At 28.5% G+C, this 17,723-nt stretch overlaps 1 protein-coding gene across 1 annotated transcript; it reads right to left on the reverse strand.

The window, feature by feature from the left end:
• Positions 1 to 666: 666 nt before the first annotated feature.
• LOC111620729 (hydroxysteroid dehydrogenase-like protein 2) lies at positions 667 to 12,814 on the reverse strand. Its single transcript, XM_023362719.1, has 6 exons — positions 12,614 to 12,814; positions 6,561 to 6,724; positions 4,829 to 5,042; positions 3,141 to 3,244; positions 1,526 to 1,627; positions 667 to 902 (listed from the first exon to the last, which is right to left on the reverse strand). The coding sequence occupies exons 1-6, from the start codon at positions 12,625 to 12,627 to the stop codon at positions 682 to 684; spliced, it is 819 nt and encodes a 272-aa protein (XP_023218487.1). The 5' UTR covers positions 12,628 to 12,814; the 3' UTR covers positions 667 to 681.
• Between the last annotated feature and the right edge of the window lie 4,909 nt (positions 12,815 to 17,723).

A 17,723-nucleotide genomic window follows, 5' to 3' on the forward strand; every position in this document is an offset into this window, starting at 1 on the left:
TTTGAGAACTTTGAAAACCTATATCTCCAGAACAAATCATCAGATCTGAAAACAAAATGCTTATTGCATGTCTGCAGACCCATCCCTATCTATTGACACTTAATTCATTCAAATCTGTTGAGAAATCTAGGCAGATTTGAACAAATTGAGTTCAGCTAATCAAAATCTTAGCATAATATATACACGCACTATATAACTCTAAAATGTATATTATTTCATTGGTTGAACAGAAATTTTTTTTAACAATGTTAGTCAATAAAAAAGTCAACAGGTCACTTGTGAACCAATAATAATTATTGAAATATTCAAATTAAAATCAAATGTTTACTAGAATAAAAAAATTTTTTTAGAATAAATTGCCAGTGAATCAAGTATCTGATAGTAGAAACAGAATTTCTTAATAAATAAAAATTAATTAATTAAATGGTTAAATATAAACAAAAATTATAAACAATATTTCAATTCTAAAAATATATTCCTGAAATAACTATATTACTGGAAGGACAACATTGACTACTTCATCTAATCGTCATCTATAAAAATAAAAAATATTGATTTGGCAGAGTAAAAACTAATTTTCAGACATCTTCAGGTCATAAACCAAGAGTTTACAAACAAATTCAAGATTTTTAGCAAATTTATCAAATGCCATTGATTAAAATTTAATTCAAATATAATTTATCAAGTAAAAAAGATGGGTTTACCTGGTTCAACAGCATATTGATCGAAATTCTGAATGCCAGATTCTTTCAAAATATGTTCGTCAATGCAAAAGTTTCCAGTGAAAGTCTTACTATCTTTAACGAGTATTGCATAAGCGGCATCGGCAAGAATTTCGGGTTTACGACAAGATTTTGCCACTTCTTTGCCCCCTAACATTTCCATTGCAGCAGTCGATATAGCTGATTGAAAAAATATCATTAATATATTTCCTTAATTATAGGGTAGCTGTATTCTTATTAGTTTCACTCTATAATCCTTTACATACATATAGTATTTCATACAGCAAACAAATATCCAATAGTTTAACCATATACAAATTATTAATCAATTCTCTCTTCTACATATGCATTCTAGGATGATGTAAGTCATGTGTAATAATTTGAATGTGCTTTTATGAAAACATGTACAAATTATATGGCACTGAAGAGGGGTGGAGAACTTATGTCAGCCCAAAATGCATATGTAGAAGAGAAAATTTAATAATAAATTGTATATGGTTAAACCATTAGATATTTGTTTGCTGTATGAAATACTATATCTAATACAAAGGATCATAGAGTTAAAACTAATCATTAATATTATTGTTTTATAAAATAAAATTTTACTTAAACATATTGATCTTACATGATATTAATTTATATCATCATTATGTAATTATAACTATCATCCATGACAGATTTAATAACATTGATATTTCTAAAATTTCTTAACTTATAAAAGCAGTAAGTGAAAAATGACAATTTATGAACATTAAAAATAGTAATAAAAAATATTTTAATTACTATATATTAAAAATTCTTACCTGTTTTGGGCCAAAGGGCATTAACAGCAATTCCATCATTTTTAAATTCTTCTGCCATACCCAAAACACACATGGACATTCCATATTTAGCCATTGTATATGCTATTAAAGTGATTAATAATAACTATATTTATTAAAACAAATTTATTCTTATGATAATTAAACAGAATTACTAATGTGAAAATTGATTTAAAATAAAACGTGCTTAATTTTTTATGTATTAAATTTATTATCACATTGCCATTTTAGTAGTAAATTCTGAAGTATCCAGTGTGATAGTTCTTTATATAATTGTAAAGAATTTTCAGATAAAAATGATATTAAATTCTTAAACATTAGCAAAGTTGATATTATTTGGATGTAATTTTCAATTTACATCCAAATAATATCAATTTATAATATCAACAAAACTTTTCTTGATTTCTGTTAGTTTCAATCCCAATGCATTAGCTATTTCTTAAAAATTTCAAAAATTATAAATTAGTTGACAGTTCTATAACACAGAAATCAAGAAAAGTTTCATTGCTTCTCAATTATACAGCACATTCCCATTTAGTATATTTAAAAATACACTGGAATCATCTGGAATTTGTCTCCCAGTACTACATTTTGAAAATTTCAATAGATTGGCAAGAAAAAAAAATTTAAAGTTATTTTATCATGGAAAATTGATAAACTGCATTCTTGAAGCAATTAAAATAATTAAATGTTTGAGACATAACTCATATTAAACTTAAATTTTTTTTTCTGGTTTGTTTCATTTGCTTCATAATTTATTTAAGTATTTTGGTACAGACGTTTATCTTTTATTTTAATATATTTGAAACTCTTTATGTAAACTTCATGTAATTGGGGTACTGCTTCATTAGGTCAAAATGTTGTAATTCCAGAAATTAGGTCAAAATTCCAATTCCAGAAAAAAAAATCAATGTTTAACAATGTTTACTGGTAATGTTTTCCAATAACCAAATATTTTCAGATGCAAAGACCTATCTTCAAATTACTTTAAAGATGCATCTTTGCATCTGAAGTTTGTTCTGTATTCAAATTACTTTACACGCAGAACAAACTTAACTACTCTGATAAGTTTATATCTGAATATATTTAATAACTGTCATCTGAATCTATAAAATACAGAATACTTAATTTTAAACAATTTCTTATAAAAATTAAATTGCTCTTGTATAGTAGAGTCCCAAAAACTCAGCACTCGATAACCCGGCAGTCCGGATAACTTGGCCACACCCTGGCAGGGTGAAAAAACCCCTAGTTACTTTTCATTATAGACAGCTTTATGCTTCTTAAAGTATTTTTCTGAAGTTTGTCTTATCAGGTAAATTACTTACACTGTGTATTCATTAATTTTCATTTTCATGTAGCAAATAAAGTATGTACTTTTCCTTTGTTTAAGGGTATTTGGGCAGTTTATTCTATGTTGTATTCTCAAGCAAACAATACATACAAGTACAGTACAGTATTTTCTGAGGAAACACTCATACTTATTCTTTTTTAACCCCATTCCCGATAACCTGGCATTTTCACAAACTCGGCCACCCTTCGGTCCACATTAGGCCGCATTTTCAGGGCTCTACTGTATTATAAAAATACAGCTTACCAACATGATCTTTAAACCATCTTGGATTCATTACTAGTGGCGGGCTCAAATTAAGAATGTGAGGGTTACTTCCTTTCTTTAAGTGAGGCACACAATGTTTTGATCTAAAATATTAAAAAATAGAAATAGTAATAATCTTAATTATATAATTTTTATTAATAATGAATTAGATTAAGTATTTTCAATTGTAAAATTCTATAAACATTATTTTTCTTAAATTAATGGTAAATGTTGAACAGAAATTTAGATTCAAAAGTAAGCTAACTAACTACATTAGTTATTGATAAATATAACTTATCAGCATATTTATAATTTATTTTATATAATACATTCTAAAAATATTTTTAGAAACTATTTTATTTTGTGCAAAAAATAAAATAAAATAAAATGCTAAAATAAGTAAATATAATCATAAACAGTTATTTAATAAAGTATAAATTCCATTAATATCATCAAAAGAATGAGAAAGACAAAGGATATCAAACATTACTAAACAGCAACAGATAAAATTATAATTAAAGACTTTATATATATTAATAAAAACATAATAAATATTGTATGTTACAAGTAATTTTACAAATAACAGAATGCAGTAATAATCTGTGTAATTTATCACACTAACAATCTACTAATTATAAACAGTATATACACACCACAAAATGTTTTAGTAGTGTCCAAAACTTTTTGCATGCAAGTGTTTTATGTTGTGTAATTCTTCATTTATTTACTTTTATTTATAGATGACATAAAACAAACATTTCTTCTTTAAATTTTATATTGGATATTAAAGGTTTTATTTTCTTAAATTTAAATGCATATAATTATTCCTTGTTAGTTACATCTTCCCATGTAACTAACTAAATCAGTAATGAACAACACACTGTACATGAGGTCCTAATACGTGGCCACAAGGGTTTTGGCAACAATTTTATTTTCTTATTTTCTGCCTCAAGCTATTCTAGCAACTCTAGTTGATATTTGTAACAAAAATCATTCAAACTAACCTTGATGAATAAAAAGGTGAGAATAAACTATACTAGGTACATTACTAGTTTACATATGTTATTTGGTATCTAGTTTACTGGTGGTTATGGAGAGTATTGGTACTTGGAAGGCTTAAAGCAACTCCATAATAAAAAGTGCATATGGCCTGCTAGAAGTCTACAAAGTTCACTTCTGGCTCACATTCAGAAAAGGTTGCTCATCATTAAACTAAATGTAATATTTACAGAATAAAAATCATGGTTACTTTCTTTCAATGAGTATTTAAAGTAGATACTACCAAGTATAATTATACTATGTTTATAATCTGTACATTACTTATTTGACACTGTATTTTTCCTGAATGGATTTTTCAATCTATTTTCATGGATACAAAAATTTCCTATAAGAACATATTATATTATTTCTTTTCAGTACTATGAAAATCACACTATATTTTTATATCTACAAACAATTATTGTGTAAATATATATGAAATCAAAATTAACCACTATAAAAGCATGATTCTGAATAAATTACTGTCATAAACAGTATTTCATTTTTATTCATACATATGTATTTTAATTCCTTAAAATTTTATTGTTTAACTTAAAAATTCTTAAAATATTTAAAATTCAAATATTATTTTTTTTCTTTTCCTGTTTTTATAAATTAAAGAGATAAGTATAACATATATAAATACTTACACCAAAAATGTACCTCTTGTATTAATATTATGCATAAGATCATATCGTTTCATGGGTGTTTCAACTGTTCCAGTTAAATGAATAGCACTCGCATTATTTACCAAGATGTCTATTCCTCCAAATTTCTTAACGGCACTGTCAACGGCACTTTCTACTTGTTCTTCAATTCTTATATCGACGATACATGGCAAACATTTACCACCAACATCCTCCACTTTAAATAAAAGTAATTTTTTTATGAATTATTTTTACTAATTTAATCTATATTTAATTTAAATTAAAAAAGACATAGATTGTTGTTTTATATATACAGTAAACAAAAAGTTGTTCATATGGCGAGGAAGTTTCATTTTTTCAAGTCATTTAAAAAAAAATGTGATCATGTAAAAAAATAAAAAATAAAAAAAAGCAAAAATAGTCAAGAAACTTTCTATTTCTTTTTATTTCTTCCCCAAAAATTATAAGTACAATTATAAACAAATGTAATAAAATAAAATAAAATGTAAAGATAGATTAATAAAACTAGTAAAACCAGTAAATAGCCAGGACAATAATTACATTAAAAAAATTTTCACAAAGAATTTATTGAAGAAAACACAAGTATTCTTCATCTGTCGTCCTTTTCACATCTCCAAAATAAACAGTCTTATGGTGGAATCGATTTTTTATTGTGAGTTCTTCTTTGTGAAGAATCATCGTTTTTTCTTCATGTAATTTCTTGTGAAAATTTGTAAAGATTTTCTCGTAAAATTATTTAAATATAAAATAGCAACAAAATAATTGATCATATGATTTTGTATACACGGTAAACATTATTAAATTTAATATTTTACGGGGTATTCTTTGCTTTTGATTATGACCAGACGTCATTTTGACATCAATGCCACAAGCTTCTCACAAAGATGTGGGTTGGCCTCCTCCATCTAGGTTTCCATGTCACTTCACAAATTTTCAATTGGATTGCAATCTGGTGATTGGGGACATTAATCTAACATAGTAATGTCATTACATCAAAAATAATCTGCAATAGTATTTGTTATATGTTTGGGTGAATACAATTATTTTCCAATTTAATTTTGCAAACTAATTTCTCTAAATTTTACTTAAGGATGTTTAAGTAGTTTTCTTTCTTCCATCAATAAATACTAATTTGCCAACTCCTTTAGCACTGAAACATTCCCAAACTATCACTGATCCCCCATCATGGTTAATGGCTGGCTTTACACAATTGGCATTTAAGTTCTCACTTTTTGCAGCACACTTTTGGTGGGTCATCTGCTTCTGTAACCACATTATTTGGTCAGACGAGAAAAAATTTAATTTATCTGGAGCACATATTTCACATTAATATTTTAAATTTTATAATAAATTTTAAAATATCAAAAATATGATTGCATTTTCAAAAAATAATAATAATACTGAAAAAGTCTGTCAATTAAAAAAAAAACACTAAAAAGTTTTATATTTTTGGTACATTTTAGAAGATTTTGCTTTATATTTATATTAAAAATTATTAGCTATATTATCCTATTAAAAATATGATTTCATTACTTATATTTTTAAAAGAATAATGTAACTAATAATTTAAAAGATCATTCTTCTAAAAAAAGAAATATTATTAAACCAATAAAAAAAAAATCTATTTTGTATAAATCAAAATATATGACACTATAATAATCATCAAATTTAATATAAAAATAGAAATAAATGTTTCCATGATAAATCTTATTACCTTCTTTTGCAGCAGTATAAATAGTGCCTGGAAGTTTTGGATGAGGTTCTGCAGTTTTAGCAGCAATTACTATATTTGCTCCATCTTTTGCTGCTTTCAAAGCAATCGCTTTACCTATTCCTCTACTTGCTCCGGTAATGAAGAGAGTTTTGCCAGCAAGTTTCCTGTAATGTATTGCATAATGTCAAATCACAGTAACAAATATGATCGTAATGGATTTTAATCAATTTTTAAGATTTACAAGCTATTCAATAAATTATAAAATTTGTTTAACTTTAGCAAAATATTTATTTGACCAAAAAATGTTTTCAACCTGTTACTATATACCTTCTTTAAGTTTATATTTTGATTATAAAATGTATTTATTTTTTCTTATATTTATTGCATTTAAATGTATTTTGAATGTTCTTTGTGTTCTTTTTTCATTTAAGTTTGATGTTCCAACTGAAGAAGACCTACAGTAATAAGCCACAAATATTTTGCTGAAGTTATACAAATTATACTTACCAAAATATGAGATAGAAAAAACCCCCCTCAAAAACCTGTAATTCAGTTAATACAAATTAAATTTATTAAAAGAACAAATGTTTTCAATCATATTATAGCCATCGTCAGGTTTATTGAATTATACACAGAACAGAATTCAAAAAACTAAATAAAATGGACCTCATTTAAATCCATGCTGGTCTGGAAGGCTTATACAGCATAAAAATTAACAGAAATTTTGATTAGAATCCTGCTTTCAACTTTTTTGTTTTCTAGAATGTTTCTGGATTATAGTTCAACCAAAATTTATATTAACTTTCTAATGTCATCAAGGAAAAAAGTATCAAGGTACTGTTTCATTTTGTTTATTTTTATCTATCTTAATATAAGAAATAATGAGTTTGAAAAAGTTTATTTGACTGCAAATCCTCTCTAATTTTCATTACGTGCAGGTGTAAATAGGGTGTGTAAAGTTAAAACTATAAAAAAAAATCCAATTATACTCTATTTTTGTTTTGTTTGTTCTAGAAAAATATTTTAACTGAACTGTTTGTGTGTGTTAAGATTAATCATATTTGCTGCGTTAAGTTAAGCATCATCTGTTCATTTTTTTATGTCCGGTCATTGAAAGACCGCTCTGGATCAAGTGTCAGTTGTATATACAAAAGGTAAATTGTTTACAAACTGAGTCTTTGTCTATTGTCTGACAAATGTATATTTTTGTTAATAGTTCACTGATAGCAGATGTCTTTTGTGTAAGATCCCAGTTGGATGTGTACAAGTCAATGAATGTTCTCATTAATTAATCTCACCTTTTGATTTGTTCACGGTCAGAAGAAATCACCACAATGTGAGAACACAACAATTATATGATTTAAATTATCTAAATATTAAAGTCTGAGATATGTGAATATTTACTCCTGATGTCAAAATATATTATTAGTTAATGTAACAACATCAGCAATGCCTGGTAAATCAACAGATTTGAAATAGTTTTGGTTGTCACTTGACATTTAGCAACTAATTTCCATTTCTAAACAAAATTGTTTCAGTTTTTCAAGTATGCTAATGAATTCTTTATTGATAATGCTTGCTTAATGACTTAGATGAAACTAGAGGACCAACTTAATGATAGGAAATGCCTTCTTGATATACTACGATGTTCATATGTTCACACAAATAACACTGTTTTGATGGTTGAAATAGACAGTTGAGACTACTAAAGATTGCAAACTTTACATGAACAAATGTAACAGAAAACAAGAAAATTTAAATAGTATAACACAAAACAGTTTGTTCAAAAAAATAAAGTTTGGATTAAATTAATATTTTAACTTTTGTTTTAATTATGAAGAATCAGCAGTTCCAATACAGAGCCATAAAAATTTAACAATCCATTCACCAATTTATTTGAGTAAATATAAAATTTCACTAACACAAATCATATACATTGGACTCATTAGCATCAACTATAGGTTAGTATCACCAATTTGTTCCAGAAGAAATACTATACTTTCATGCAGTGCTATTCAAACTGTGGTCTGTTGACTAGTGCTAGTCAACAGCTTATAATTGGCTATGACAAGATTTCACTTAAAATTTCATAATTTTATGTATTACATTAATAAAACTATTTAAAAAGTCTTTTAAAAATTCACTATTTTATTACCTTTGTTTTTTTCTATTATTTAAATACTTATTACAAAGGATGAACTTGTGATCATAATTAGCCCAGGAAATTATTCAAAAATGGTCCACAAACCCATTTTTTTTTAAATTTATTAGAACCAAATTTTATTATTGTATTTTTCTTACTAATTCAGTCTAAAAATTAAAATAATAATAATAAAATGCATTTGTATCTTTTATGAAAATGTTGACAGCTTTACTGAAATTTTTTAATTGTAAATTATTTGTGTTGTTACAGTCGACCCCCGTATAAGATCATTGATTATTCCGTTTTATATGAATTCCANTTGTATTTTTCTTACTAATTCAGTCTAAAAATTAAAATAATAATAATAAAATGCATTTGAACTCCATTCTCTGCATTTTATAATTATTTTATTTAATTTCACAAAGTACTATTCCACAAACACAAAGTTTGAAAAGCACTACTTTAGTGTACACCTAATTCTGCTAAAGGAAGATTTGATTAATGGATATTGCCAATCTTAATTCTTTTTTGAATTATATACATAATGTACTAAATAAAAATAGTTAATGTCAATGTTTGTTCTGCTTACCTGCTAAAAGTCATATTATTGTATTCAGTTAGTTTTAAGAAAACAAGTATATTTAGTTAATTTTATCTATAATTTTAGATTCTTTTTTAGCCTTTCAGTTGTTTTCTTAAGAGGTTTAAAAAGCTTCTTTTGTAAACAGCATATTATGAAAAAGTACTGTATTCTTTTACTGTACATTTATTTTAAGGATTGTTTTTAAAATGTCAAAATTTAAATTAGCATGTATATATGTGATGTAAGTTCTGTATAATTGTATATGTAAATATTTTAATAGTCTTATTTATCAAGATTGGCTTTCACTTCAAATTCCATCAAGTAAACTTTGCTCATTTATTTACATTCTTATCCCTTTTTATCACATAAATGATCTTTCTTGTATATCACAAAACCTGAATAATTTTGATAAATTTTTACATCTTGATCTCCCTGATTTTAAATTGAAATGTAAAGAAGCATTGTATCTCTTTTAAGATTTGTTACTTGTTTTTATTTCATTTTATTTTTGTTTTAAGGGGTGTTAAGGGGTGTTATTTGTTTTTATGACATGCTTTTCTAAGGAAGAAGTAATCAAATCTATCCAGACTTTCCCTGTAAATTTAATGAAATAAAATAAAATAAGTACATATATGTATGTATATGTATATTGTATAATGTATACATAACTGCACATATATAAATAATGTAGGTTCAAGAAAATGATAGTGAAGTTGACAATAAAATATATGAGGATACAGCAGTTCCTATTTCAAATATGTGCTCTTCTTGCTGTTGACTGTTTGTATCAATTTATTCAAAGTGGAGAAACTTCTAAATATATATTTACATCCTTTTATAAATTACTTAAATATATTGATAAACTCATAGTTAAAAAAAATACAGTATGCCAAATGTTCATAATAGATTTTTAAATAATGTTTGATATCTGAGATTGTTTGGAATAACTTTACTGAATGTAGTTTATAAAATTTTTTCAAAAATAATAGCAAAAAGGTTGGCAGTATACATGGAAAAACAGTGGGAGATTATCAATGCAGTTTTAGAAAAAACAGATCAACTATAGATCAGATTTCTACACTAAGACTGATTCTAGAGAAATACTATGAATATAATATTGAGATACACCAACTTTTTATCGATTACAGAAAAGCTTATGATAGTATAAGAAGAGAGAAAGTTCGGGAGCGTCTTCAAGAATTGGGAATCCCTCAAAAACTTATAAATATCTCAAAGTTAACTTTAGGAAAGACTGAGAGTATGGTTAAGATCCAGGATAAATTTCAAGAACATTTGCAATAAAGAAAGGGCTTAAACAAGGAGATGCACTTTCTACAATTTTATTTAACTTGGTATTAGAAGTGGTAATGAGAAAAGTATATGAAGAAATGGATGTGGATGCAGGTGGAATGGTTTTCAATAAGCATTTACAGTGCTTAGCATTTGCCGATGATATTGTTATATTGGAAAGATCTAAAAAAGTAATTGAGGAGACACTTAAAATAATGAATGACGCAGCTATAGATAAAAGCTTAAGCAGTTAATGATGAAAAAACAAAATATATGAAGTTAACAAGGAAAGAATGCCAGTGGTCAAGGGGATAAATTCTACATATAAAGGACCATAAATTCAAAAAAGTGAATAAATTTCAATACTTAGGAGCACAGTTAATGGAAAAGAATGAAATTGATAAGGAAACAAAGGCAAAAATGACGGCGGGAAATGAAAGATATATGTTAAGAAGAATTATAACATCTAAAGAAATATCAAGATGCAGTAAGATTACAATATATAAAACTATTATAAGACCTGTACTAATGTATGGTTCCAAAACTTGGACACTGATAAGAAAACATGAAGAACAGTTGAGAAGATTTGAAAGGAAAATTCTGAGAAGAATATATGGACTAGTGCAGGATAGAGGAGAGTGGAGAATTAGAAGTAATAAAGAACTTGAAGATTTATATGAAAATCCTGATATTGTAACAGAAATTAAAAGAGGGAGATTTTGTTGGATTGGGCATTTAGAACAGATGGAACCTGAGAGAAAAGTGTATCAGGTGTACAGAGAAAGGCCAGAGAGAAGAAGACTGAGAGGGAGACCAAGAAAGAGATGGGAAGAGGATGTGGAGGATGATTTGAGAAAGATGGGTGTGAGTTGTTGGAAAGAGAAAGACCAAGATAGAGAGAAGTGGGTGAAAATCCTGGATGACGCCAAGGTCATTCAGGGACTATGAGCACTGAAGAGAGAGAGAGAGAGAGATCTGAGAGTCTTTATTATTATTATTGTTGTGTTTAGTGGGTTATACTCAGTACACACCGGTGGCTGTGTACTATGCCGGACCAGAGTCAAGGCATAGCAACCAAAACAAAACTAAAATTAAATGTGTGTGTCAGTGTCAGTGTCAGTATTAAGGAATTTCCTAACAATATGGCATGTGTTCAATATAGTGGCCTTCTGTAGTGTGATGTATGTATTTCTACTCAATTGTAATGTTATTATTATTATTATTATTATTATTCTGTATGAAAACTACAAGTTAGATCTAATTCTTATCCACAGTTTTGTTTTGCTTTCTGTGTATGTATGTTACACGTTTTGACCATTCTATTTTTCACTAAAAGCATGACAAAATGACTATGCAGTATTAAACAATGGAAACTTCCTTATATTGTAATAAAACAATTATAATACATAGATCTGGTTTAGCTAAACAAATGCTTCATAATTTGATTTATATTTTTTAAAATAAAATTTTAAAAAATTATTTTACTACAGGTTTAATAATCTTAATTAATGTATCCAGTATCGAAAATTATATCAATTTATCTAATGATACGTGTAATTTGTTGAGTATCCTATTGACAATGTGATTTACCTGATAATATTGAATTAAGGTTGTTTCGGTACACTTAAACTAAGAAACATCTTAAAATTTATTTCTTACTCAATACAAAATACAATTTATTTGTATTATTAACTATGATAATTGAGTGAAACTAGGTTCAAAAATATTAAATGTCCAATGTTTTCAAATGTAGATGTACTATCACATTTTTGTATTAATTAAAGAGATTAACGTAATAAATAAAACTAACGTAATAACTTGATATTTTCCTTGTTAGTTTTCAATTTTTAGGAATTTTTTAATTAAAATAATTTTAATAGTAATAAAATAATAACTCAGTATATTTTAAATCTGAATTCGGATGATATTAAATAGGAAAATTTGTAAATATAATTTATACATTTTATTTTTTAAAATTTAAATCTCATATCTTTAAATCATATAGAGAATGACAAAGTAATGTAAACAAACACATACCCTGTGTTGAGCATAATTTAATTTTAAGCAGAAATTGACAAAATGATTAAATTCTCTGCAGATAACTTAAGATCATTCACATTGAAATTTGTTTTTCCTCCGTCTGCACTTGGTAGGCAGACAGTCTCGTGACCACAGATTTGTTTTCCTCCCAATCAAGCTAATAGATAACTATCCACGTGTCATTCCTTTATCACATGTCATTTTCTCTAACCTGGTGGCAAAAAAGTGCATTAAAACTTTAAAATTTTATTGCAAATATTATATTTAATAATTACGAAAATATATAATGACATAAATAATTTAATAATAAAATACAACGATTAAGAAGTATAAACTTAATAATTAAAAAAAATTTTAAGAGTAATTATAATCTATTAATTTATCATTTGTTTGACATTAGACGGAAAATAATTTCGAAATTTAAGATAAATATTAGTTTCCTACTGTAATTAACTCTAAAAAAAGTAGTATTGAATTAGTTTACAATTTATTTTTTCGCATGTGTATGGTTGATAATATATAATATGATCGGGCGTCAAAGATGGCGGGGCCTCTGGGGATCCGGGTTCGAATCTTGACGATTGAAAAATCAAAGAAATATTTCGGGGGTGGTCCGGCCGAATATGTTGGGCCCCGTCCCATTGTGGGTCTGGCCGAGCCTGTAATGGGCTTACTTAAAAAGACCATCTTGGTATCCAGGAGGGCGGAGAAAGTTTTTAAAAAGTCTAAAAAATAAATAGTATGGACATATACCGTAGATTAGATCTGCATTTAAAATTTTAAAAGAGGTACATATTTAAGTGTTATTTGGTACAATAAATTATATATTAAATATTTAGTAATTCAGTTTTACAATGTTATTTTTAAAATAATAATTGTTTTCGATGACGAGTTGACTGACTCTTACGGAGGATGACCTTTAAAAGAGTAAAGATAAAAAGATTTTAAACAACTTTAAACAATTTATTTTGATTATATTATCATTTTATATAATCAACATGTAGTGCAACTAATTCCAGATCAAGCTGCAAGAGATATATGTTGCGACCGTTTATTATTTCTCCCCTCGTTAACTTTAGAAAGGATTTTGTAATATTTTTCGGGGAAGAAAAATAATACGAAATTCTATCTAAAATTAACAGACAAAATTAATAAATCAAATAATTTCAATTTGGAACCGCAGAAGTTAGAAAGGAACTTTTTTTTATGATAGGACATAGTGTTATCTTTCACGTATCATTTTTTTATTATCGTTTGTCAAATTCTAAAGTACGAAGGTTACCAAAATAATATTTTATGATTAATCATGTTCGTTATGCCATTCAATAGAATTAAATAATAACAGACAGTTTCTTAATTAAATTAGTGATGAAATTCAAATAAAACTATGATTAGCTGAAATTTCATGGCTGCTTATTCTACTTATTAAATTTTGCTGAAAACTTGAAAAAAGAAGTTTAGAAAGTTTCAAATGTTTTGGGGTTAGCAAACACCTTTGGGGTTGCTACCATGTCTTGTCGAAAGTTACGCGAGTGGTATAGAAAATTTAAAATGACCAACCATGATTGATGATGATCGAAGGCCAGGAAGACACTTAATGGCCATCATAGACAAAAGTAAAAAAGATATTGCGCTGCCGACTAGATGTTAATCGTCGAACCACTATACAACATCTAGCGGAAGACTTGGACAATCGTTTCGTTCATGCCAATTGATGTTGCACGAGCTGGGATACCAGAGAGAAGCGACAACAATGTCTTTTTTACTTTTGTGTATGGTAGCCGTTGAAGGTCTTCATGACATTGGATCATCTTTAATCGATGTTCGATCATTCTGAAATCTCACATACCACTTGCATACCTTCGGACGAGACATGGTAGCAATTCCCAAAGGCTATTGCATCATTTGAAACATTTTCTGTCTCGCTTTTTTCAAGTTTAGAACAAAAATTAATGCAGGTTCTTTCAACTTTAACATCACACATTTTATTGATAAAACCAAAAATCGCAAAAGGAATGCAGTTTATAATCAACTGTTACTAATGGACGAATTGCTACGGAATTCGAGCAAACTATAGTAGGTAGTTAGCACAGATCCTGGTACTCATTCTAATGCCTTCTGTGATCGAAGTCCTAGAACAGAGGTGTCCAACCTTTTTGTTCCTCTGAGCCACATTGGAAAAAGTCATGGAGTTTTGGGCCACAGGTATAGCTATACTAATATTATAAACAGGTAATGTTTGTAAGTTTGGATGTACGAGATAATCTCCGAAACTACTGTACTCATCCGATTTCAAAAATTTTTTCACCAATATTTAGAATGGAACTTCAGGGTAAACATAGGCTGTATATTATTCCGTTAAACATTCATATAAATTAAAAGATATCATCTAGGGTTAAGGCTTTTATGTCCAACAGATAGCGCTAACTCCACGAGTACGACGACTTAAGTTTGCTTTTCTGTGAGAATGAACTAAAGCAAATCATCTTCTATCGATCTACTGTATATAAATAAAAATGTAATGTTCGTTTGTTCCTACCGATTCCTTTGAAATTTTGACACAACGTTGTATTCGAATACGCACGTTGTTTATATATATAGTTTTTATATACTACTGTATAATATACATGTCGAAATTCCACCCTCTGGGAGGGAGATGGACAGGATTAAGGCTTACCATGAAGAACTTTGCTTCTATTTATACTATTTTAGATGCGGTTTTCTGCGTTTTTCATTGCGTTTTAATAGGGTACGTCAACAGAATGTACACTAAAAAGGGATTTTTCGATATTTTGGATGGACTTCCATTCTTCCCTTTACTCCTGGGTTTTAATAACGCTGTACAGTGTAACTATCAGTTCAATTGACGAACGTACAGTACTGTACTGAACAGTGAAGTTTTACACATTTTTACAGTTTATTGTTTTTTAAATACTTTTTAATATTTCGTTAAAACATTTTACCTTTATACAACCTTTATCAAATTTTTGTCAGAAATCTTTTAGATTGTTTTACAGGTAATCCTCTTTTATCACGTTTTATTAGAGTTTTAAGGCCAATTTACATTATTTTTTTAAGTTATAATTTATTTTTAGCTTTACTGCTTTTACCGTAAAAATCATTCGTAAAAATGATGAAAGAATATCTCGGAACTCGAATGATTCGATATTCGAACACGAATTCTGGAATTAGTCGCTCTGTACTCGACTGAACAAACGCGACCAACTATAACAAATTACCGATTAATGATATATTTTTATTTTTATTTTGTTATCCATAAAATTTTTTATAAAAAACATTTAAAAAATGAAGATGTTGCTGATATTTCTGATCAAGNGATATCTCGGTACTTGAACAATTCAGTATTCGAACACAAATTCTGGAAAAAAGCAGCTCAGCACTTGACTGAACAAATGCAACCCACTAGAACAAATTTTTGATTAATAACATACTTCTATTTCATCATCCATAAAAAATTTTTTATGATAAAAATTTAAAAAATGAAGATGTTGCTGATATTTCTGATCAAGATCAACAAAAAACCTCACAATATTATTTATTGTTTTAGTTTACATGATATGTATAGGAGTGATGAGGATCGAATAAATCGAAATGTGTTTTGATTTTAAATAATAAAGTCTGTATGTTTAATTAATTATGGCAACGAAACATGGGTAATATGCTTAGGAGGATGTCTTATCCTTAAAGGGTAACTGGCTCCTATTTAGGTGTTAAAGACGTGAAGAAAATCCAGAAAACTCTACATGGCCAGACCGCCCTGGCGAGACGCTAACTCACGACTACCAGTGTTCAGGGAACGGAACCGCTTGGCCACTGGTGAGCGCATCTATGTAATCAATCACATGGTGTATCTATACAATAAGTTTTCTACAGCAATTTTCTGCTTACTGCCAAAGGCACCTGTACGTTGGACAGTGCACCCTTGTTATCTGTGTTGCTTTTTTCTAATCCATAGGGGATCCCAAATTCCATTATCAACAAATCACAGAAAATTCATGACGTTCATTCTAGCTTATTCTATATTAAAATATTTTAACAGAATGTAGCTTATTCAGCAAATATAAAAGAAACTATATTTGCCAGTGTACCATGCAACTTCGTCGTATGTTCACCAAGACTTGGCAATAAAAACAAGAAATGTTCTTGTTCTCATGGCCAAGTTAAATCCCGACTGCAACCAGTGTCACCTTGTGGGAACATTTATCCGTCGTTGAATCATAGTTTGAAGCTTCTTGTATAATGTGTAATGCACTTTTTCATAGCTTGTACTGTACCTCTTATATAATCTGCGGCGCCCGCAAACTATAAAATAAGGGTGCCAGTACCAAAATGTAATTAGGTTTATTGGTTATAATTCGATTATGGCAATGCGACACATGGGCAACCTGCCATAGGGAAATGCCTCCCACGAGATCTTTTATGTAAAACTGATCCATATTTAGGCAGTGGCGTAGCGAGGGGGCAAGGGGGTGTATCATGCACTTGGTCAGTCCCGATATGTCGGGCTCTGTCCTTCACCACCCAGCTGCCAATTGTGGGACTGACCGAATTCATAATGTGCTTGGTAAAAGAGGCCCTCTTAGTGCCCACAGAGCGGAGAAAGAGTTAAAAGAAAGAAAAAGAAGAGGTTATCTAAACTAGTAGTGTATTAACAGAACTGCTGAGTTTCGTAGTAATTGGTTGAATTGCCTAGGAGTGCCTAGCGAACAAACATTCTCACTTATAGATAAATTGATTTGATAGCATTACTTAGTATTTAGAACAAGGAACCTCAAAACTAGATTGTGCATTTGGGCCCCTTCGAGTGCACGATCCGCCAGTAGACGTACAGTAGAGCGTCGTTTATCCGAAAGTCGATTATCCGAAACGTCAGTTATCCGAAAGAATTCCAGTCTGCAAATTTAAATTTTCGCTAATGCTGTGGCGCTGCAATCTTTGGCTATATCTTAAGCTATTTCAATATTTTTTTGTTGGTGTGTGTTTTAGCTGGCAGCACTGGCTCTTTTGTGTAGTGTTTTTCTGAGGACTGTGTGCCCTGCTGAATCGAACGTTTCTGATACTAGATTAACTCATCTATGTAATCAAT

The sequence above is a fragment of the Centruroides sculpturatus genome, unplaced genomic scaffold (assembly GCF_000671375.1).
Source record: "Centruroides sculpturatus isolate CEXI.00-Female unplaced genomic scaffold, Cexi_2.0 scaffold274, whole genome shotgun sequence".
NCBI classification, from domain to species: Eukaryota; Metazoa; Arthropoda; class Arachnida; order Scorpiones; family Buthidae; genus Centruroides; species Centruroides sculpturatus.